At 42.6% G+C, this 16,710-nt stretch overlaps 1 protein-coding gene across 1 annotated transcript in view; it reads left to right on the top strand.

Annotated features, from left to right (window-relative positions):
- The window catches only part of PHACTR1 (phosphatase and actin regulator 1), a 307,280-nt gene that overhangs the window by 233,306 nt on the left and 57,264 nt on the right, over window positions 1–16,710 (top strand). Inside the window, exons 5-7 of the mRNA XM_086468979.1 lie at window positions 674–754; window positions 7,748–7,933; window positions 8,968–9,174. Coding sequence (XP_086325105.1) covers window positions 674–754; window positions 7,748–7,933; window positions 8,968–9,174 — 474 coding nt within the window. The remainder of the gene's footprint in view (window positions 1–673; window positions 755–7,747; window positions 7,934–8,967; window positions 9,175–16,710) is intronic.

Here is a 16,710-nt window from a genome sequence, read left to right on the forward strand (position 1 = left end):
TGTTTTGCCACCCCAGTGATCACGGTCTCCAAGCAGCCAATACAGGACTCAGGCTGTTCAGACCTGGTGTAAGTTGCAGTGGCTGTCATGGAGTTTCCCTCATTTATACCTTTTTGGGGGAAAACACCCCTCCAGGGAGGAGAAGGCTCCATTAAACAGCTGGGTTTTGGAGGGTTTTGGCACTGTCCCAAACACCTTGATCTGCTCTCACTGGAGTTAATTGGAAATGAGCCTTGGCTTCAGGGCAACAGAGATGCCAGTCCTCTTTCATGACCTGAGGACAGTCTATGGACACATCTTTCCTTGGTGTGATCCTTCATGTTGCCCCCTTTCTTACCTTTCCCTCTCCAGCTTCTGCACTAATTGCCTTTTTCTTCCTTTACTGTCTGTAATTCTCCACAGAAATGCTCGGGTCATGTCAAAATTAAGCAATGGGAGTGCAGACATGCCCTCAAATCAGTCACTCTATAGCCATTTCTGTCAAATAACGACTGTGCTACAGCAGCAGGCAGATTTTGTGGACTGCCAGTAGCCTTTATTTTGAGATGCTAATTTGCCACTGACTTGAAGAGGAGAAAAAGCTTTTTCTAAATGCCTTAAAAGGCATAGAGCCTTTTAAAACAATCATTTATCTTCTTTTCTATTTATGTTGACCCTTCTCCTTTGCTTACAGCTTTGGAAAGAAAAATATCAATGAGGCAGAGCAGAGAAGAGCTTATAAAACGAGGAGTGCTGAAAGAAATTTTTGATAAAGGTAAGTGTTCTTCTTTTCACAATGTTAAATTAACATCCCATATAGTTTTATGGCCAGATATTACATTATGGTGACACTAGGAACTGGGAATACAGTTCTGAATTCCAGGACTGTGCAGAATAAGGTTTCAAAATATGCCTTTTGATTTCACCGTGGGCTGGCCCTTTCTTTTGGATACATGTGATAGTTACCTAGCAAATAAAACTGAAAACTAATCAGAAATGTAACACAGTAGAAATATAAATCACAGCAACAGACAGTAGTCACTCGCTGCAAAGCAGCGAGGCATCCAGACTGCAGGGAGATGGAGCGAGTCTGTGCCTGCATGTGTTATCATTGCCTGATTGAGTCACTCTGGGACTGACTATAGTGGAAAAGGGAAACGTTTAAAGGTTTTGGATCCTGACGAGCACAGAACTGCACATTCCCTTGAAAAGCTCAGAAGATGTAATAATAATAATTCCTTGTTCAGGATAATTAATTTGTTCAGTTGGTAACATGTTATTTATGCAACACATATTTGACATCTATTATGTGTGTGTCAATCTTTAACAACAGCTTTTATTTGTTTTGCTGCTTCCCTTGTCAATAACTAAGGCAATAAATTCAGCAAATTATATAGACATGCCAAAGTTGCCTCAATTTCAATAAAACTTATGCATATGCTTTAAAACCTCGTTAATTGAAAGTCTAAAAGTGTTTAACCACACCAGTACAAAACCTGTTAGAATTCAATAGAAGTTATAAACTTTCACAGCTACTAGAAGTAGCGTCTACTTCACAAAATCACAGAATAGTAGGGGTGGAAGGGACCTCTGGAGATCATCTGGTCCAACCCCCCTGCTAAAGCAGGTTCATCTGGAGCAGGTTGCACAGGATCGCATCCAGGTGGGTTTTGAATGTCTCCAGAGAAGGAGACTCCACAGCCTCTCTGGGCAGCCTGTTCCAGTGCTCTGTCACCCTCAGAGTAAGGAAGTTTTTCCTCATGATGAGATGGAACTTCCTGTGCCCCAGTTTGTGCCCGTTGCCCCTTGTCCAGTCACTGGGCACCAATGAAAAGAGCCTGCCCCCATCCCCTTGACACCCGCCCTTTAGATATTTGTAAGTGTTGATAAGGTCCCCTCTCAGTCTTCTCCTCTCCAGGCTAAAGAGCCCCAAGTCTCTCAGCCTTTCCTCGTAGGAGAGATGCTCCAGTCCCCTCATCATCTTCATAGTCATCCGCTGGACTCTCTCCAGTAGTTCCCTGTCTCTCTTGAACTGGGGGACCCAGAACTGGACACAGCACTCCAGATGTGGCCTCACCAGGGCAGAGTAGAGGGAGAGGAGAACCTCCCTTGACCTGCTGGCCACACTCTTCTTGATGCACCCCAGGATGCGGTTGGCCTTCTTGGCCACAGGGGCACATTGCTGGCTCATGGTCAACTCGCTGTCCACCAGGACTCCCAGGCCCTTCTCCGCAGAGCTGCTCTGCAGCAGGTTGACCCCCAGCCTGTGCTGGTGCATGGGGTTATTCTTCGTCAGGTGCAGGACCCTACCCTACACTTGCCCTTATTGAAGGGTTGTTCTCTGCCCAGCTCTCCAGCCTGTCCAGGTCTCGCTGAATGGCAGCACAGCCACTCCGCCCTGTTTTGTGTCATCAGCAAACCTGCTGAGGGTGCACTCTGTCCCTTCATCCAGGTCATGGATGAATATGTTGAACAAGACTGGACCCAGTACCGACCCCTGGGGAACACCACTAGCCACAGGCCACCAGCTGGACTCTGCAGCGCTGATCACAACGCTCTGAGCTCTGTCCTTCAGCCAGTTGTCAATCCACTTCACTGTCCACTCATCTGTCCCACACTTCCTAAGATTACCTATGCGAATGTGATGGAGGCAGTGTCAAAAGCCTTGCTCAAATGGAGGTACACAACATCCACTGCTCTCCCCTCATCTTTCCAGCCAGTCATGCCGTCACAGAAGGCCATCAGGTTGGTCAGGCATGATTTCCCCTTGTTGAATCCATGTTAACTACTCCTGATAACCTTCTTTTCCACCAGTGGTGTAATAATCTGAGAGTAATTCTAATAAAGGATATCATATCTTACTGCAAACCTTAAGTGGAAGTGATGTTTTCCTTGTAATTCCTTGTAATAATAAAGCAGAAGATGCATCTTGTGCAGACGATAGGTGTAGCCATAATGTAAAATCTCTTTGTCTTCCTTTTCTAAGAGGTGGACAAAGCAGACAGAATCAGGCTCTGAGTAATTTTGCCTTTTCCTATCTTCAAAAAATCCATACAGATCAAAGGAAACTTAGTATGGATAGAATGACCCAAGAACAAAAATTATGGAGCTTGCAGCGTGCTTTGTATTGGTTTTGTCATATCTTCTATGCTGAAGAAAAACAGAATTAGCTGGTTTGTTTGCCTGCTGTTTAAAATGACACTCTGACCTGATTGCTTCCAGATTTGGTGGCTGTTCAGGGGACTTTGTGCAATCCAGCAGGTGAAAGCACGGTGCAGAAAGTCACAGAGTTCACACATGGGAGAGTCACTGCAGTCCAGCTGCTATATTTGGGAAACAAATGCTTTTATCACTTCAATGACCCTCACACTTAAACTAGTCAAGTGAAACCACTCCAGACTGAACTACAGAGAGCTCTTGTCTTGGCAAGGGCCAGACTCATGACCGAATCAATTTCTGTCATCTTTCATTTCCAGGGGTCTCTAACTTGAGTCCTCTAAAAATGTAGGCAAAGGTTGTAATTTTTTCAAATACAGTGTACTTTTGGAAAAATAGTAAGTTGAAGAAGTATCTGATAAAGGACCTGCTGTTCTAATAGTTTGTGGGCAGGCAGTGCCGAGAGGTTAAAAATACAGCTTCCACTTGCAATTCAGAACAAAACCACAGCATTTAGAACTGACATTTTTGCACTACCATTGCTGCAACACGTAGATAAACCACTTGGATTTTCACATAAAGGTGTAACCGTCCCAAAAACATCTGTCTTTAGAATTGCCCACTGTTCCATGGTGCTGGTCCTGTAGCAAGAAATTTCTGAATGTGTGTACTGATTACTTTCTTCAGAGACGACGGTGCAGTGGTTCTGCAAGGAAGCATAGGCAGTCTTCTTCTTTTATACTTTTGTATTTTTGTACTCTCTATCTAATCAAAATTATGGATTTAGACCCAAATTTCAGGATTTTTCAGGTCTGGAAGTGTTGCACTTATGTGCTAAGGCATATTTTGTGGCAGTATGTGAGCATAAGTTTGAAGAAGTGGCTTTGGTAGTGCAGCCAGGAGGAAGGCATGGCAGCCACCAGAGAGCCAGTTGTGCTGCAGTTTCAGTATGTTGAAAGGATTTTAACTCCCCCAGAAGCAGGGAGGACAACCATATGTTAACCTGTCTCAGACTCCGTGGGATCCCACAAAATCAGTGGTCTGCTTAGAGACTGAAGTCAAGGAGGATCCTAGCCACTGTGCTAAGGTAGCCACCAAGGCTAGGAAACAGCCCCAGGGACAGGTCTTGACTACGTACAAGAACACTCAATTTTCCATCCCCTAGCCCACAAGGGGCCACGGCAGAGGACATGAATTTTTCTCTGCCCTTCCTAGCCTTTGCCATGAAGAATATTTTCCTGGACAGTCTTACTTGAAAGCAGGCGTGTACTGAAGGAGACAACCCAAAGTGGAAAATAACCCAGGATTTCAAACTCTCCTCATCATTTTGACTTCTGTGGCCATTTGTCTGTGGAAGGAGTGCATGAGCTTGACGCTTTTCAGATATGCAAGAAGTTCCCTAGTCCAAGGTGTTCAGAGTGAAAAGACACAGTGAGAGGGCAGGCAGAGCTCTGACATAAAGAACAACAAAAGGACTGGTCTGTGCCAGTCAGCATGATGCACTGCAGGCTGCTTCACACCAGGCAATTTTTTAAAAGTACCTGAAAGTGGAAATGGCAGGTGAGTTCAGGAGTACAAACATGCTTGGGGGCCACAAGTTTTGAACATATCATCTATGCATTCCTGGGCCTTCACCCCATGCTGTTATTTTCACATGCTAAGGTGAATGAAAGTGGGTAGAGTCCTCTGCATCAGAGAGTTTTCTCTGAGTTCTTGTTTCTTCAGTGACTTCAGGTGTGTGGAGCCTCCAGAGTAATAGAAGAGCAGCCTTCATGTGCTCCTGTTGGTGCAGAGGTCAAGCTACTCTCTCTGGTCCTGTCCAGATTCACACTCAGCTGGCATTATCAAAGCTCGTGCGTTTAGGGGAAGTCATTCTCCACTAAGTAGCAGGAGGCTCTGTGAAGACACAGCAGAGGATTTAGCAAGTGTGAGAACAAAAGATTACATATGTTATCACCGTGCAAAATTAACTTTAAACTCATAGCCAGTTCCTGAAGACTAATCGATTCATCCATGGTTATGTAATAATTGCATTACCAGTATTCTTTTAATTCGTATATCAGCTACCTAGAATAGCTTTTACTACTTTAAAAATAGTAAGTTATTTGCCTTTTATATCTGGTTGTCAAGCACGTCTTGTCTCTGATCCAGGATTAATTCACACTAAGATATTCTTCACTCTGCAAATTATTTTATCCGCATCTTTGATCTGTTTGCTGTACTTGAGCAGCTCCCCATGTAGCTCTTCTTTAAGCAAGATCGGATTTAGGGTGTATATTTCAGTCATGATTCTGTGTCATGTCTGATGATTTCATCCAAATCCAAGGACAATTTTTAAAGTCTTAAGTGAAGATTGGAGGTACTCAGAGGTAAGATTATAAAAGGTTATGCTGTCAGTACAGAGAGCTGTCACGCTTGTTATTATGACAAAAAGTAAAAGCCAAAATTTTATCTTGCGTTTTACTTTTTTGCAATTGTAAACCTTCAACGGGTCATTTGAATAATATCTTCTTAAATCGTGCTGAATATATCTTGAGAAGTGAAGACAATAAGATTTCAAGGTGCTTAGCATGTTACAATAGGCATTCCACTTCATTAGAAATGTGTAGACATCCCTCCAAAAAATAAATGTCACTGGTTTTATCATGCATACTTTTTGTCTGCTCACAGTTTCCGTCACATTTAATCCTGCACTGAATTAATGAATATTGCTGGACACAATCACTGCCTTTCGTTCAAGAAACAGTTGCTCTGCATAAGAAAGAGTCAGGCTTTTTCATAAAACCAGGTAACTGAGACAACAGCAGCCCCTATCTAGAACACGTGTAAAGGGGTGTGTTTGTAAAAGGGAGGCAGAGCAAGCACAGAATACATAGCATTTCCACCCAAACAGCTAAGTCAAAAAACATTCAGCTTAAATACTGCTGAACTGTTGTTTGAATTTTGCTGCCTAGGGAAATAAACAGATTTGTATTGAATGACCACAGCACTTAGAAAGAGGCTGTGCTGCAAACAATTGGCCAAAACCTTCAGTTGTTGCCACCTTTTAGCCAGGTCAGTTGATTGCTCTGAAAGCCGTGGGTTGGGTTTTAGTCTAGTATGATGTGGCTGTGTACCATAATAGCTCTCTAGGTCTTCAAAAAGCCTCCAACAAAAAGAAGAAAGTTGAGACCTTGGTATTTCTAGTAATTCCAAAATAAGCAGGAGACCATCTTTACTCGCTGTAGAGAAGCTTTAAAAGGCAGAAACATAATTCTGAGTACTTACCAAGTTAATTGCTGTGTCCTGATACTTAAGTGAGACTTTTTTTCTTCTCTCTTCTGTATTGTTTTCCAAAATATTTTGCACATCTTGGCCCTGTGAGGGGAAAATGTGCATTCACTTGAATGATGTGCATCTCTGCTCGGTACATTGAGCTGTACTATGGCTAATCAGAGGAGCCCAAAAATCAAGAATCAGATTCTGAAATCCTGAGTTTGACTTAAAAAAATAATTTAAATGCATAGTAAAATTAGGCTCCATTTATTTGCCTGCTGGTTTTTAGCCTTACAGTTGACATTCCAGTTATATTTTCAGGCTTCACTTGTAACCATAGGGGCTGAACAATTTCCTTTATAAAATTATAATTGAGATAGCCATATAGTCATTGCCTCCAAGTACCAGACCGCTATGCATAACAAGTTCTGAGATAAAAATCATGCAAGTTGACACCATACAGAATGATCTGATCCCTCACTTCTGTTCTTTATTATTTTCAACGTGAAGTAGTATTTGATAGGAAAGAAACTACCAGCTGCTGTTACAGAAATTTTGCTCAGATAGAGGAGATCTTATTAATAACTTCAAAAACAGGCTTTCTAAATGGAATCTCCTATATCCCAGTATCAAGACCTTACACCAGGCAACTATAAAAGTTATTGTCTCACTTACTTAAAATCTTGATGCAGGGAGCTGTAATGTTTTTATTTCTGTGTAAAACAGACTTTCTTCTGTGATTGTGCTTGTGTCCCTTATAACAGAAAAATTGGTGTAAGGGAAGAGAATAATTCTTGTTATTATTATTAATATATTATAAATTATATGCTATGTATATTAGCATTCGTTAAGAAAGTTCTGTAGTTTCAGTTCCAGCCCATTCTCATTCCTGACTTCCCATCTTTAACAGAGACAGAGGGAAAATCGATTTTGTAGCCCTGGATGGGGCCACATGGCCCCGGGGGTGGAGGATGGTCAGGAACTGTCCAGCTTAGACCATGGATCATAATGACCATCCTAAGGTAAGCAGAGGATCAACACAGGTGTATGACAGATCTTTCCCAAATCTTAGTAACTGCTTAAGGCAAATGGAATGCTGTCAGACTTCTGTGAAACTGTCATTGACAGAACATCACAGTCAGACATCTCCAAAAATTGCTCAGCACAAGTTGTATTTTTGAGATACAAACCATATTGTTTTGATCCTTGTCCCTGTGTATTCTGTATACATACAAGATCTCAGTGTAGGTTCATTTGCAAGCAAGCTAATGGAGATAGCAGATTTTGTTTTAAATTCTTTCAGCATCTTATTTATGTGTCTTCTGTTGTCATTCTGCTTTCCCCCAACTATAAACAGATGGGGAACTTTCCATACCAAATGAAGAAGGAGCTTTGGAGAATGGGCAGCCTCTGGGCTCTGGGCAAGTGCTGAGCTCCAGCCAGGTATCCCTGCCAGCCCTAGCAGAACTGGAGTCAGGTCCAGCATCTGGGGAACCCTGCACATACGAGGTGCTCCCAACCACAGAGATCATGGATGGGACAGGTAACATCTCGGTTACTTTATGATATAGATACTCTAAGTTGTTTTAAACATGTTTTTGATTTCTAACATTTGGTGTCTAGTCCTGAGAAATCCTTGTCAAAGACAAAGGTCTTCTGGTGGAGAAGGAAGTGACAGCATACAGACTGTCACTGGGTGCTCCATGAGAAATTTTGACTAGCCTGGCATAGAAGTAACGTCTACTCTACGCAAGTAACCTCTTTGTGAGTAAGGCAAAGTCCCTGCACTTTGTGAACGTTTAAGAGTAGATTTCTAACTCTCTGGCTATGTCTCAGCTGTGCCAACAAGCTCTAGAGCAGAGAGCTGACAACATTTTTGAAACCTAGGGTACAATGTCATGCCCTTTAGCTGCCACGTGGTGTTGGGTGATGTTCATGCCGTGCATCTTTCAGGAACCAACACAGCCAGCTGCCCTACCCCAGGTGAGGCTCTCTGCACTTCTTCCCAAGCCCGTGCAGAGAGACAGCCATGCTGTTCATCTAGGTTAGCTCCTCTTTCTGCGTCACTTAATGCTCAGAGTTGTGGGCGAAGGTCGAGTGAGGAAAAGCGACTGGTAGAAGTGTTCATCCGTGATCCTGCACAGCTATGCAGCCTCTTTGAAATGGAGTAGGACCTCTGAGGTGCTTTTACATTTATAGGATAAGTTTAGAGACCACCTGTTAACATATCTGGTCCTGAGCAAGCTGTGGTGACAGACCGTCTGAGATGTGACATTTTAAGGCTCTTGATTTGTGTTCAAGACGTGGGAATACGTCCCAGCCTGGCATAAGGGAGCTGGCTTCTGTCAGAGGTAATGGGAAATTTGGCTGTTGTGTAGATGTGTGTTACTCCTTCTCTTTCTCTTTTTTCCCTTCTTTCTTTCTCTCCTCCTTTCTATGTTCTATGATGTTTGAGTGAAATCTATTAGTCATTCTTAATCTGCATTGCTGCACTGCTTTTCTTGTCTTACTGCGGCTGTATCCGCTGCTGCTTTGCTCGTAACATTGTTGCGTCTATGATGTGGTTGTGTCCTCCAGTGTCTGAAGAGAGCCCCACATCCAATGAATCCGGCGTCCTCCTGTCCCAAGATCCTACAGCTAAGCCAGTCCTGCTACTTCCCCCCAAAAAATCTTCTGCTTTCCCCGGAGACCATGAGGACACCCCAGTGAAACAGTTGTCCCTCCTCAAACAGCCCCCTGCCCTGCCTCCTAAACCTATTGCCAGGATTGCCAGCCACTTAACTGGTAAGTAGGTGTTCCTGGACCCTCAGCACCACCATTGCCCTTAAAGGAAAAATCTGCCCTTACAGCAAGGTTCTCAGTGTCCTTCCTCCTTCTGTAACGCTGTTTGCATGTGTTGTTGTATGTACTGGTAATGTTTCTGTGTTGTACGTAGGGCAGGGGTCACAAAGCGTTTTCAGGCTATAACTTCATCAAAGTTGCTTCAGGGCACTTCCCCTCTCAGCTGTAATTACCTAAGACCGCTGCTGTGTTTCCTAACCCTCCTCACTCTTATTCATCAAGACTTACCATCACCACAAAAATTGCAGGATGTGCATTAATGGGAAAGGAAATATTAGGAAAATACTAGGATATCTTTAAATGCCTTTAATGAGAAAAGGGGTGAGACTTGAGGGGGAAGGGAGAGCTTTGCTTTCTCCTTTTGCCCTTTGTTGCTTCTCTCCTGAACTGCCATCTGGGCAGGTTCCCCTGCACACACCCTGTATCTTTCCATATGTTTGTCTTTTACTTGGCCCCCTGATCCTTACCCAGAACATTCTGTCCCATGGTTGCTACCCTTTTGCTTCCCTGCTCATACTGCCTGCCTGCTCCCCCTTTCCACCCCTGCTCTGACTACTCCCCTCCCACTGGTAAGTCCTGATGATGATGGGCAGCTCTCGTTCCCAGCGACCAGGATGTTGGTGTGCTGCAGTTTATGCTGCAGTTTATCTCTCACTGCATGGCAGCTAGCAACAGTAGACAATACAGGCTCCTTTTTTGTCTTCCAGATGTTTTCACAAGTGTCCAGGCTCTTTGGGATTCAAAGCTCTAGGTACATGTGGAAGGAGGATTGGTAGGTGTCCTCTCTCCAGTCTTTCATTTAGACTACTGAAACAAAGGATGGCTATAGGAAACCAAAAAAGGTTCCCTAAACGCTTACCTGCACCTTTTGAACAGTCTGCTTATAATTGCAGCTGCCACCCAGGAGGCAGCACCTCAAAGTCCTGAGTTCAAGACAAGGTGTCGTGCCTCTCTGTACCAGGGCAGCTACCAGTCTTCTCACTAGGTGGATCTTCTTGTGTTAATGCTGTCCTGATCTTTTCAGGGATGATGTGAGAAATGCTCAGCCCACATTAGTACATTCCAGATTTTTTTTTTTCCTGACAGTTAATACTGGTTTTATTCGGGTTAAGATATCGATCAGGAAAGAGCTCATTAGGAGAGAGCATGTTCTGGTTTTCTTTCGTATCTCTACATAGTCTATTCATGTTTCTGTTTTGATGACCACACATTTTTGTTCTGTATAGTTTTGTTCATTTTATGTCAAATCTCTTTACTTTCTTGCCTGCAGAAATCTGCACATAATGATTAATACTTTGCCTTATACTACAAATGTAATGGGCAGTTCTGCAGCCTGCAAAGTCAGACAGCAGTATTAATGGCTTCAGGTGAGGACAAAACCAGCTTCCTATGATCTGCCATAACAATCTGTCCCAATTACAAGAAGCTGCTCAGAAATGAGGCAAACATGGAAGAAATAAAAAAATAGGAATGACATAGAAAAAAGCTGAGGTACTAATTGTCCTTCATTTACAAGCCTTTCTTTAAGAGATAGCAGAAGAATCAAAGGATGAGGGCTTTTTTTCTGCAGCTGGAAATTTTGTGTGAAGTAGAATCAGGCTCAAGCCATCAGCATAAGTCAATTGCTTGATGATGACAACTTTCCAATAAAAGTGAAACAGAATTGTGACTTCTCTTGCTTTGTGGTGGCTTCTAGTGGTCCCTCATCCAGACCTAAATAAACTCTTGTATGTGCATATAGACAGGATCTTGTACATGCATATACAGAACCCTCAGGGAAAAGGAACAGATTCAGATTTAATCATAGGGCCCTAATTTAATTGACAGTTGTTCCTGGTGGAACTGAAAGCCTCATTTATACATACCTTATAAATAAAAGTATTAAACTTATTCTTAAGGGTCCATTTACTTTGGTGGTCTAAAGGATATACATGTTGTTCAGTGCCTTGTGTTCTCCACTGGTAATTATTTTAGCTGTGTATAATCTTTGAAAATGAGCAATCAATCCTAATGAAGCACCCTCATCAGTGAGAAGCAGAATTAATGCTGTTCTTTTACTAATTACTCCAGAGGCATCCTCAGCTTGTGTGTGAGAAATAAGTAAAATCTCAATTCTGGCATTTGAGGTGAAGACTTTTCTTTCTTGTTGCATACCCATTTTTCTACTGAAGACTTTGTGAGAAGGTTGAAGGACAAATTAATGCATACTGGGCATGGCTGATGGAGAGTGACAGTGGCTTAATGATCTGGTAGCTCTGTTCAAGAAGACTGTGAGGGCAGATGTGATCTTGCAAAGGGTTCAGGTACACATCTGAAAATGCAGAAGCACCTCAACTTCTGTCTTAACATTGGTGTATGTGTACATAGGTGTATCTATTTAATAGAAGCATGTTTTGTACAAATGTATGTTATAAAATCACTACAGGCATGGTCAGCAGCAGGAAAAAAAAAAGATAAATATTTTAAATACAAAGCTTGAGGGAAAAAAGTTTCCTTTGAGTCTGACCACCTTCTTGCTGTGAACTTATCCCAACGTTCTTCAATAAAAACATGAAGACTGACTTGCAGGGTTTGGCAAAGGCCTTAATACAGGTTTTAGAAATGGAAAAGAAACATTCCTCACCTCTGAAAGCATTTGTGAACCATCTCAAACATCTGTCTGCGTGTGCCAAGACAAAGATTGGCCTTTCCCTCGGTAAGAAATGCACATAAAAGGGCAGGCCTAAAATAAACATGTAAGAGCAAATTTAATTTTGAGGAGAATGAAAAGAAAAAAATCTTTTTTAAATGTGATGGGAAGAGAGAATTGCCTCTAGCAGATATAAATCACACAACCTTGGCATGCTTCTTCTCAAGGCTGAGGTACTGTGGGGACGGGGCAGTTCAGGAACAGGGACAGAGCCAAGAGCAGACTGCAGAGCAGCCACTGGGAGTGGTGCCACTGCTGCTGCAGAAGATGCTCTGCGCTTTGCCTCATGCTGTCTCCCATGCTTTTGATGACACTGCCTTCACGGGGAACGTCCCTATCAAAGCACTGGGTGTGTAAGTGCCCACGCAGCACTAGAAGACAGGCAACCCCAGGACAAAAACATAATCCTTAACTGTTTTGATACTGTTGTTTCACTGCTCTGCATTTGCTGTTGGCCAGCCACCTGCTGGTGAGCCTTCTACTGGTTTTCAGGTATGATTATTATTATTAGACAACATTCATGGGCAGAATTTCATTCATCATTTTAATTCTCCAATATCCACATGCAGAACCCAGGCATTTAGGACAACACTTGCAGCCCCCTTCATTGAAAATGTAGGAGTTGCTGGAATAATTACCTGGGACCAAATTTAATTGGAGTGCTGGAATAAAGTCCCCAGATTATCGTAAAGTCTTTAGTGGCCAAAAGTGACAAGAAGACTGGTCAGATCTGATGTGATAGACACATACCCCAGGGGGGTAAAGCTCCTTTTGATCTTGATTCATTAAGCTGTTACTTCTTACCAGCACAGATAATGTTTTCTGAAATTAATTATTTTCGTTCAAACAACTGAATTGCCAGTAACCCATAAAGTTCCCTAAAACATCAGAGAACAAAATATATGCCACTATGCTGGGATCTCAGCAACACCCGAGTGTATTTGAGCCCAAATTTAGCTTAATATTACAGTAGGGTATAGCCTTGGTTGTATCTGGCCACTTGGCTATTGTATTTAAGCTTTGAAAAACCTTTTGCATTCTCTTGCTTTCTTCATTCACTGTTTTGAGGAGAGGCATAGCATATTTTTAGTTCTGACGTTGTGCCTTCTAGTTATGTCTCTGTAGAGGAAGAACTAATTCAGAAATAAGAGGCAAACATTTAACAGGCTGGGAAATGTTACAGGTCCCCAAAAGTTACTTCTGATAATGCTGACAAGCCAAGGATCGGGTTTGAGAATGTGGATGCCTGGTGACCTGTTGCATTGCCACAACACAGCTGCTTGTTAGTTAGTGTTAAAAAAATATTTACAACTACAATTTATCCAATAAATATCCTCTGCAGTATTTATAACACAACAGTCACCTGTGTCTCATAAGACTCCTCTGTAGATGAGCCCAAGACATTATCCACAAGCTTCCTCCTCTGTGACGTTACTCCTGCTGCCTGATCTGGCAGGCTACATCCAGGAAGAAGGGTTACATTCTTGTGGGAGCAATGGACAATTCTCTTTTCAGTATATGCTTGAGGGAGAAGCAACAGAGCAAAAGCAGCTCTACCTCACCAGCACCCCCAGGTTCTCATGGGAAACTGGACCCTGATGAAGTTGCTCTTTCCATACTTCCTCTGCCTGCTGCTACCTGGAGGGGAGTACCTAGCACATAGAGGCATCAAGAAATCTTCTCATCTTTGAAACCCTCTTCAAGGCTCTGCACAGGAATTCATGCAGAGCTGTACTTTTTAACCTTTAGGCTAAGCATGCTTTGCTTGTGTTCTCGAAATTCAACTTGAACCTTGGGTGGATACGTAGTGCAGAAGAGCAAAGAATTTCTGTCTCAAATCTTCCCTGAAGACATGACTGCAGATCTGGCTGTAGTCAGCAGGAGATGCACGGCAAATCTTTGAGAACAGTTTTTAACTTGTCTTCATGAATCTGCTCAAAAACTCATTGAAATAAGAAAAGAGACTCCTGCTGGTCAGGCACAAGGGATTCCTGGAGACAAGACCTGAAAAAGTAAAAGCTACTTGTCCAAATGCTACCAGGCACATCACCTCATTTCCACTATGGAGCTCCCTCAACAGGCCACACTGGTTTTTGCACTAACTGTTTTTGCACATTACAGAATTAATTACTTGGATTGAATTTAAAGAGTAACTTGTTAATTTTATGACAAGTTGTATTACTTGTAGTTGTATATACTACAGCAAAGGTCACCATATAAGGTCATTCAGGTGGGAAGGAACCTCAGCAAGTCTTCAGTCCAACCTCCTGCTCAAAGCAGAGCCAGCTATGGGATCAGACCAGGTTGCTCAGGGCTTTGTCCAGCTGGGTTTTGAAAACCTCGAAGGATGCCAGCTGCACAACCTGTCTGGCCAAACCTGTTCCACCGTTTGGCTCTTCTCATGGGGGAAAATGTTGTCCTTATAGTCAGTCCAAAATCTTTTTTTGTCTCTTCTTCCTACCATGCACCACTGTGAAGAGCCTGGCTCCATGGTATTGATAAACCTCCTCATAGGTACTGGAGGGCTCCTGTTAGGTTCCCCTTCACAAGCTATCTTCTCCAAGCTGAACAAGCCCAGGTCCCTCAGCTTCTCCTCACAGGTCAGGTGCTGCAGCCCTCAACCATCGTGGTGGCCCTCTACTCAACTCATTCTAGGTTTTTTATGTCTTTCCTGGGGGGCCCAAAGCTTGATACAGTCCAAGGAGTGCTGAATAGAAGGGGAATAATCTTTTGATCTCCTTGCTGTGCTTCTGCTTATACAACCCAGGAGGCTGTTGGCCTTCCTTGCTGTCAGAGTATCCATATGGAAGGCGTAAGGGCCTCTTTGTCGTAGTCTGATGTGCAGCAAATATTGTCACATCCACAACTATCTTTTAAGTAATTTATTGTCATCAGCACTGGGAAGGTTTCTATGTCTAACATCTCGTTCATCAATTCTGGCACAGTTATTATGAACCATGCACAGTGCTGAGTGGTCACAACCCTGCTGGGAACCAACTTCTTGCAAAATTGCTCGTTACTCTCTTGAGCATGAAGAACCTCAGCCAAAAGAGATTAATAAGACTTGCACACCTGGCTTCACACAGTTTGCTTCTCTTCTGTCACATGAGCGCTTTGTGCAATGATTTGGGACTCTGGTAATGTTCCACTGAGAAGACAGTTATCACAGATTATTTCTTCATATTTCCACTGTCCATCTTCTTATTCACCTACAGTTGTCCATGTCTGATGGATATTCCATGCTGGAGACAATAACTGTTTCCGCCCCTGGTTCATAAGTCATGTACATTGTGAAATTAAAACAAACAGGGGAAAGAATTATAAAACATGGTCATCTCACTCTTACACACAGGAACAAGTTGTTCTCTTGTTTACTGCAGTTTCCAACAGCATGCCTGGAGCCCTGTGGATTTGAGCAAGGCCACGTCTGTTCAGCACACTCACTGACCTGACCATGCAGTAAAACTTGCAGTACAAGGTCTCCATTACTGATGTCAATGAAGATTTACTGATACATTTCCAAGCGAATGGATCAAACTGTCCTCCCGTTGCAGTCATTCTCCTTTTCACCATTTTTTTTAAACAGAGTAGTAGAATTGTCCTGAAGGTGAAGGGCAGACAAGTACATTTAATGCCTCTGGTTCATTTTTCAAGGCTCTATTTAGGTATTAGGGCATATTCAGGCTCAAGAATGTGGGTGAAACACAGACAGTCTGAATAAAGCCTTACATTAGAAATAATGGACAAGGTTTTTGGCAGGTGTCCAGTGGAGTCACCCAGCACTGGTACCACTGAAAAAATGTAGATGTGAAGGATTTTGTTAAATCTAAGTGGAAACTAAAGATCCATACCTTTGTTGTGAAGAGTGGAAAATCAAAGTATGCACGTGTGATTCATGATGGAGTTTGTAGTTACTCAGGATAATTAAGCTAGACTTGTTCTCCTGTACAACTCCAGAGCTGCAGTGCCTCTGTCACAACTCTACTAGATGATATGTTTTAGAAGAAAGATGGAAGGATTCCCATTTGCTTTATACCTGAACCATCTGGCATGTTATACTCACTCCAAACATACAATATTGCTCTACACGATCACAAAAGGCAGCAAACCCAGTTGATACTTCCAGTTATTCTTTTATCAGAAGCAAGAGAAACCTGCAGTTGGGATCTCTTTGAATTCACCATTAAGAATGACTCTCCCCTGCATCAGACACAGAGTGAAGGGCTATCCAGGCACAGGCAGTGTCAAATGAAGGCATAACTGAGACACAGCAGAAAAGAATCTAAAACCAACAGTCAAACCTGCACTTTTCAAAATGGAAGTGTGAATCTCAGTGTAGTCTGTGTAATTCAGGACCAGCTTTAGAAGCGAAATTGCTTGGAGCACAGATTTTTGAAAACACTTTGTTGCTACAAATCCCATAGGAGCCTTATTCTCAGGACTCTATACAATTTACTCTTTACTTTTTCTGTTACTTACCTTTTGTTGAATATGGTGTGTTCTTTTATGCAGGATACAAAGAGGAAGTATACACAGATAATGTGTAGGTAAGAAAAACATTAGTAACTTGGAGACCTTCCTGTCTCTATTCCTTGAATAGAAAATCCTGAAAGTATGGGGTTTTCTGCTGTACAGAAGGCAATCTGCTTTAGAGGAGAGGGCAATACCCTGTGGTTTGACAATCCCATGAGTTAGATTTCAGCCTTGGTGGAGCCATCAGAAGAATTTTTGCTTTCAAGAGACATGTCAAGCGGATATGATATTGCATTGGAAGCTGAAAGGCTTGAGTT

This window comes from Leptosomus discolor, chromosome 8 (assembly GCF_034619465.1).
Source record: "Leptosomus discolor isolate bLepDis1 chromosome 8, bLepDis1.hap2, whole genome shotgun sequence".
In the NCBI taxonomy this organism is placed as follows: Eukaryota; Metazoa; Chordata; class Aves; order Leptosomiformes; family Leptosomidae; genus Leptosomus; species Leptosomus discolor.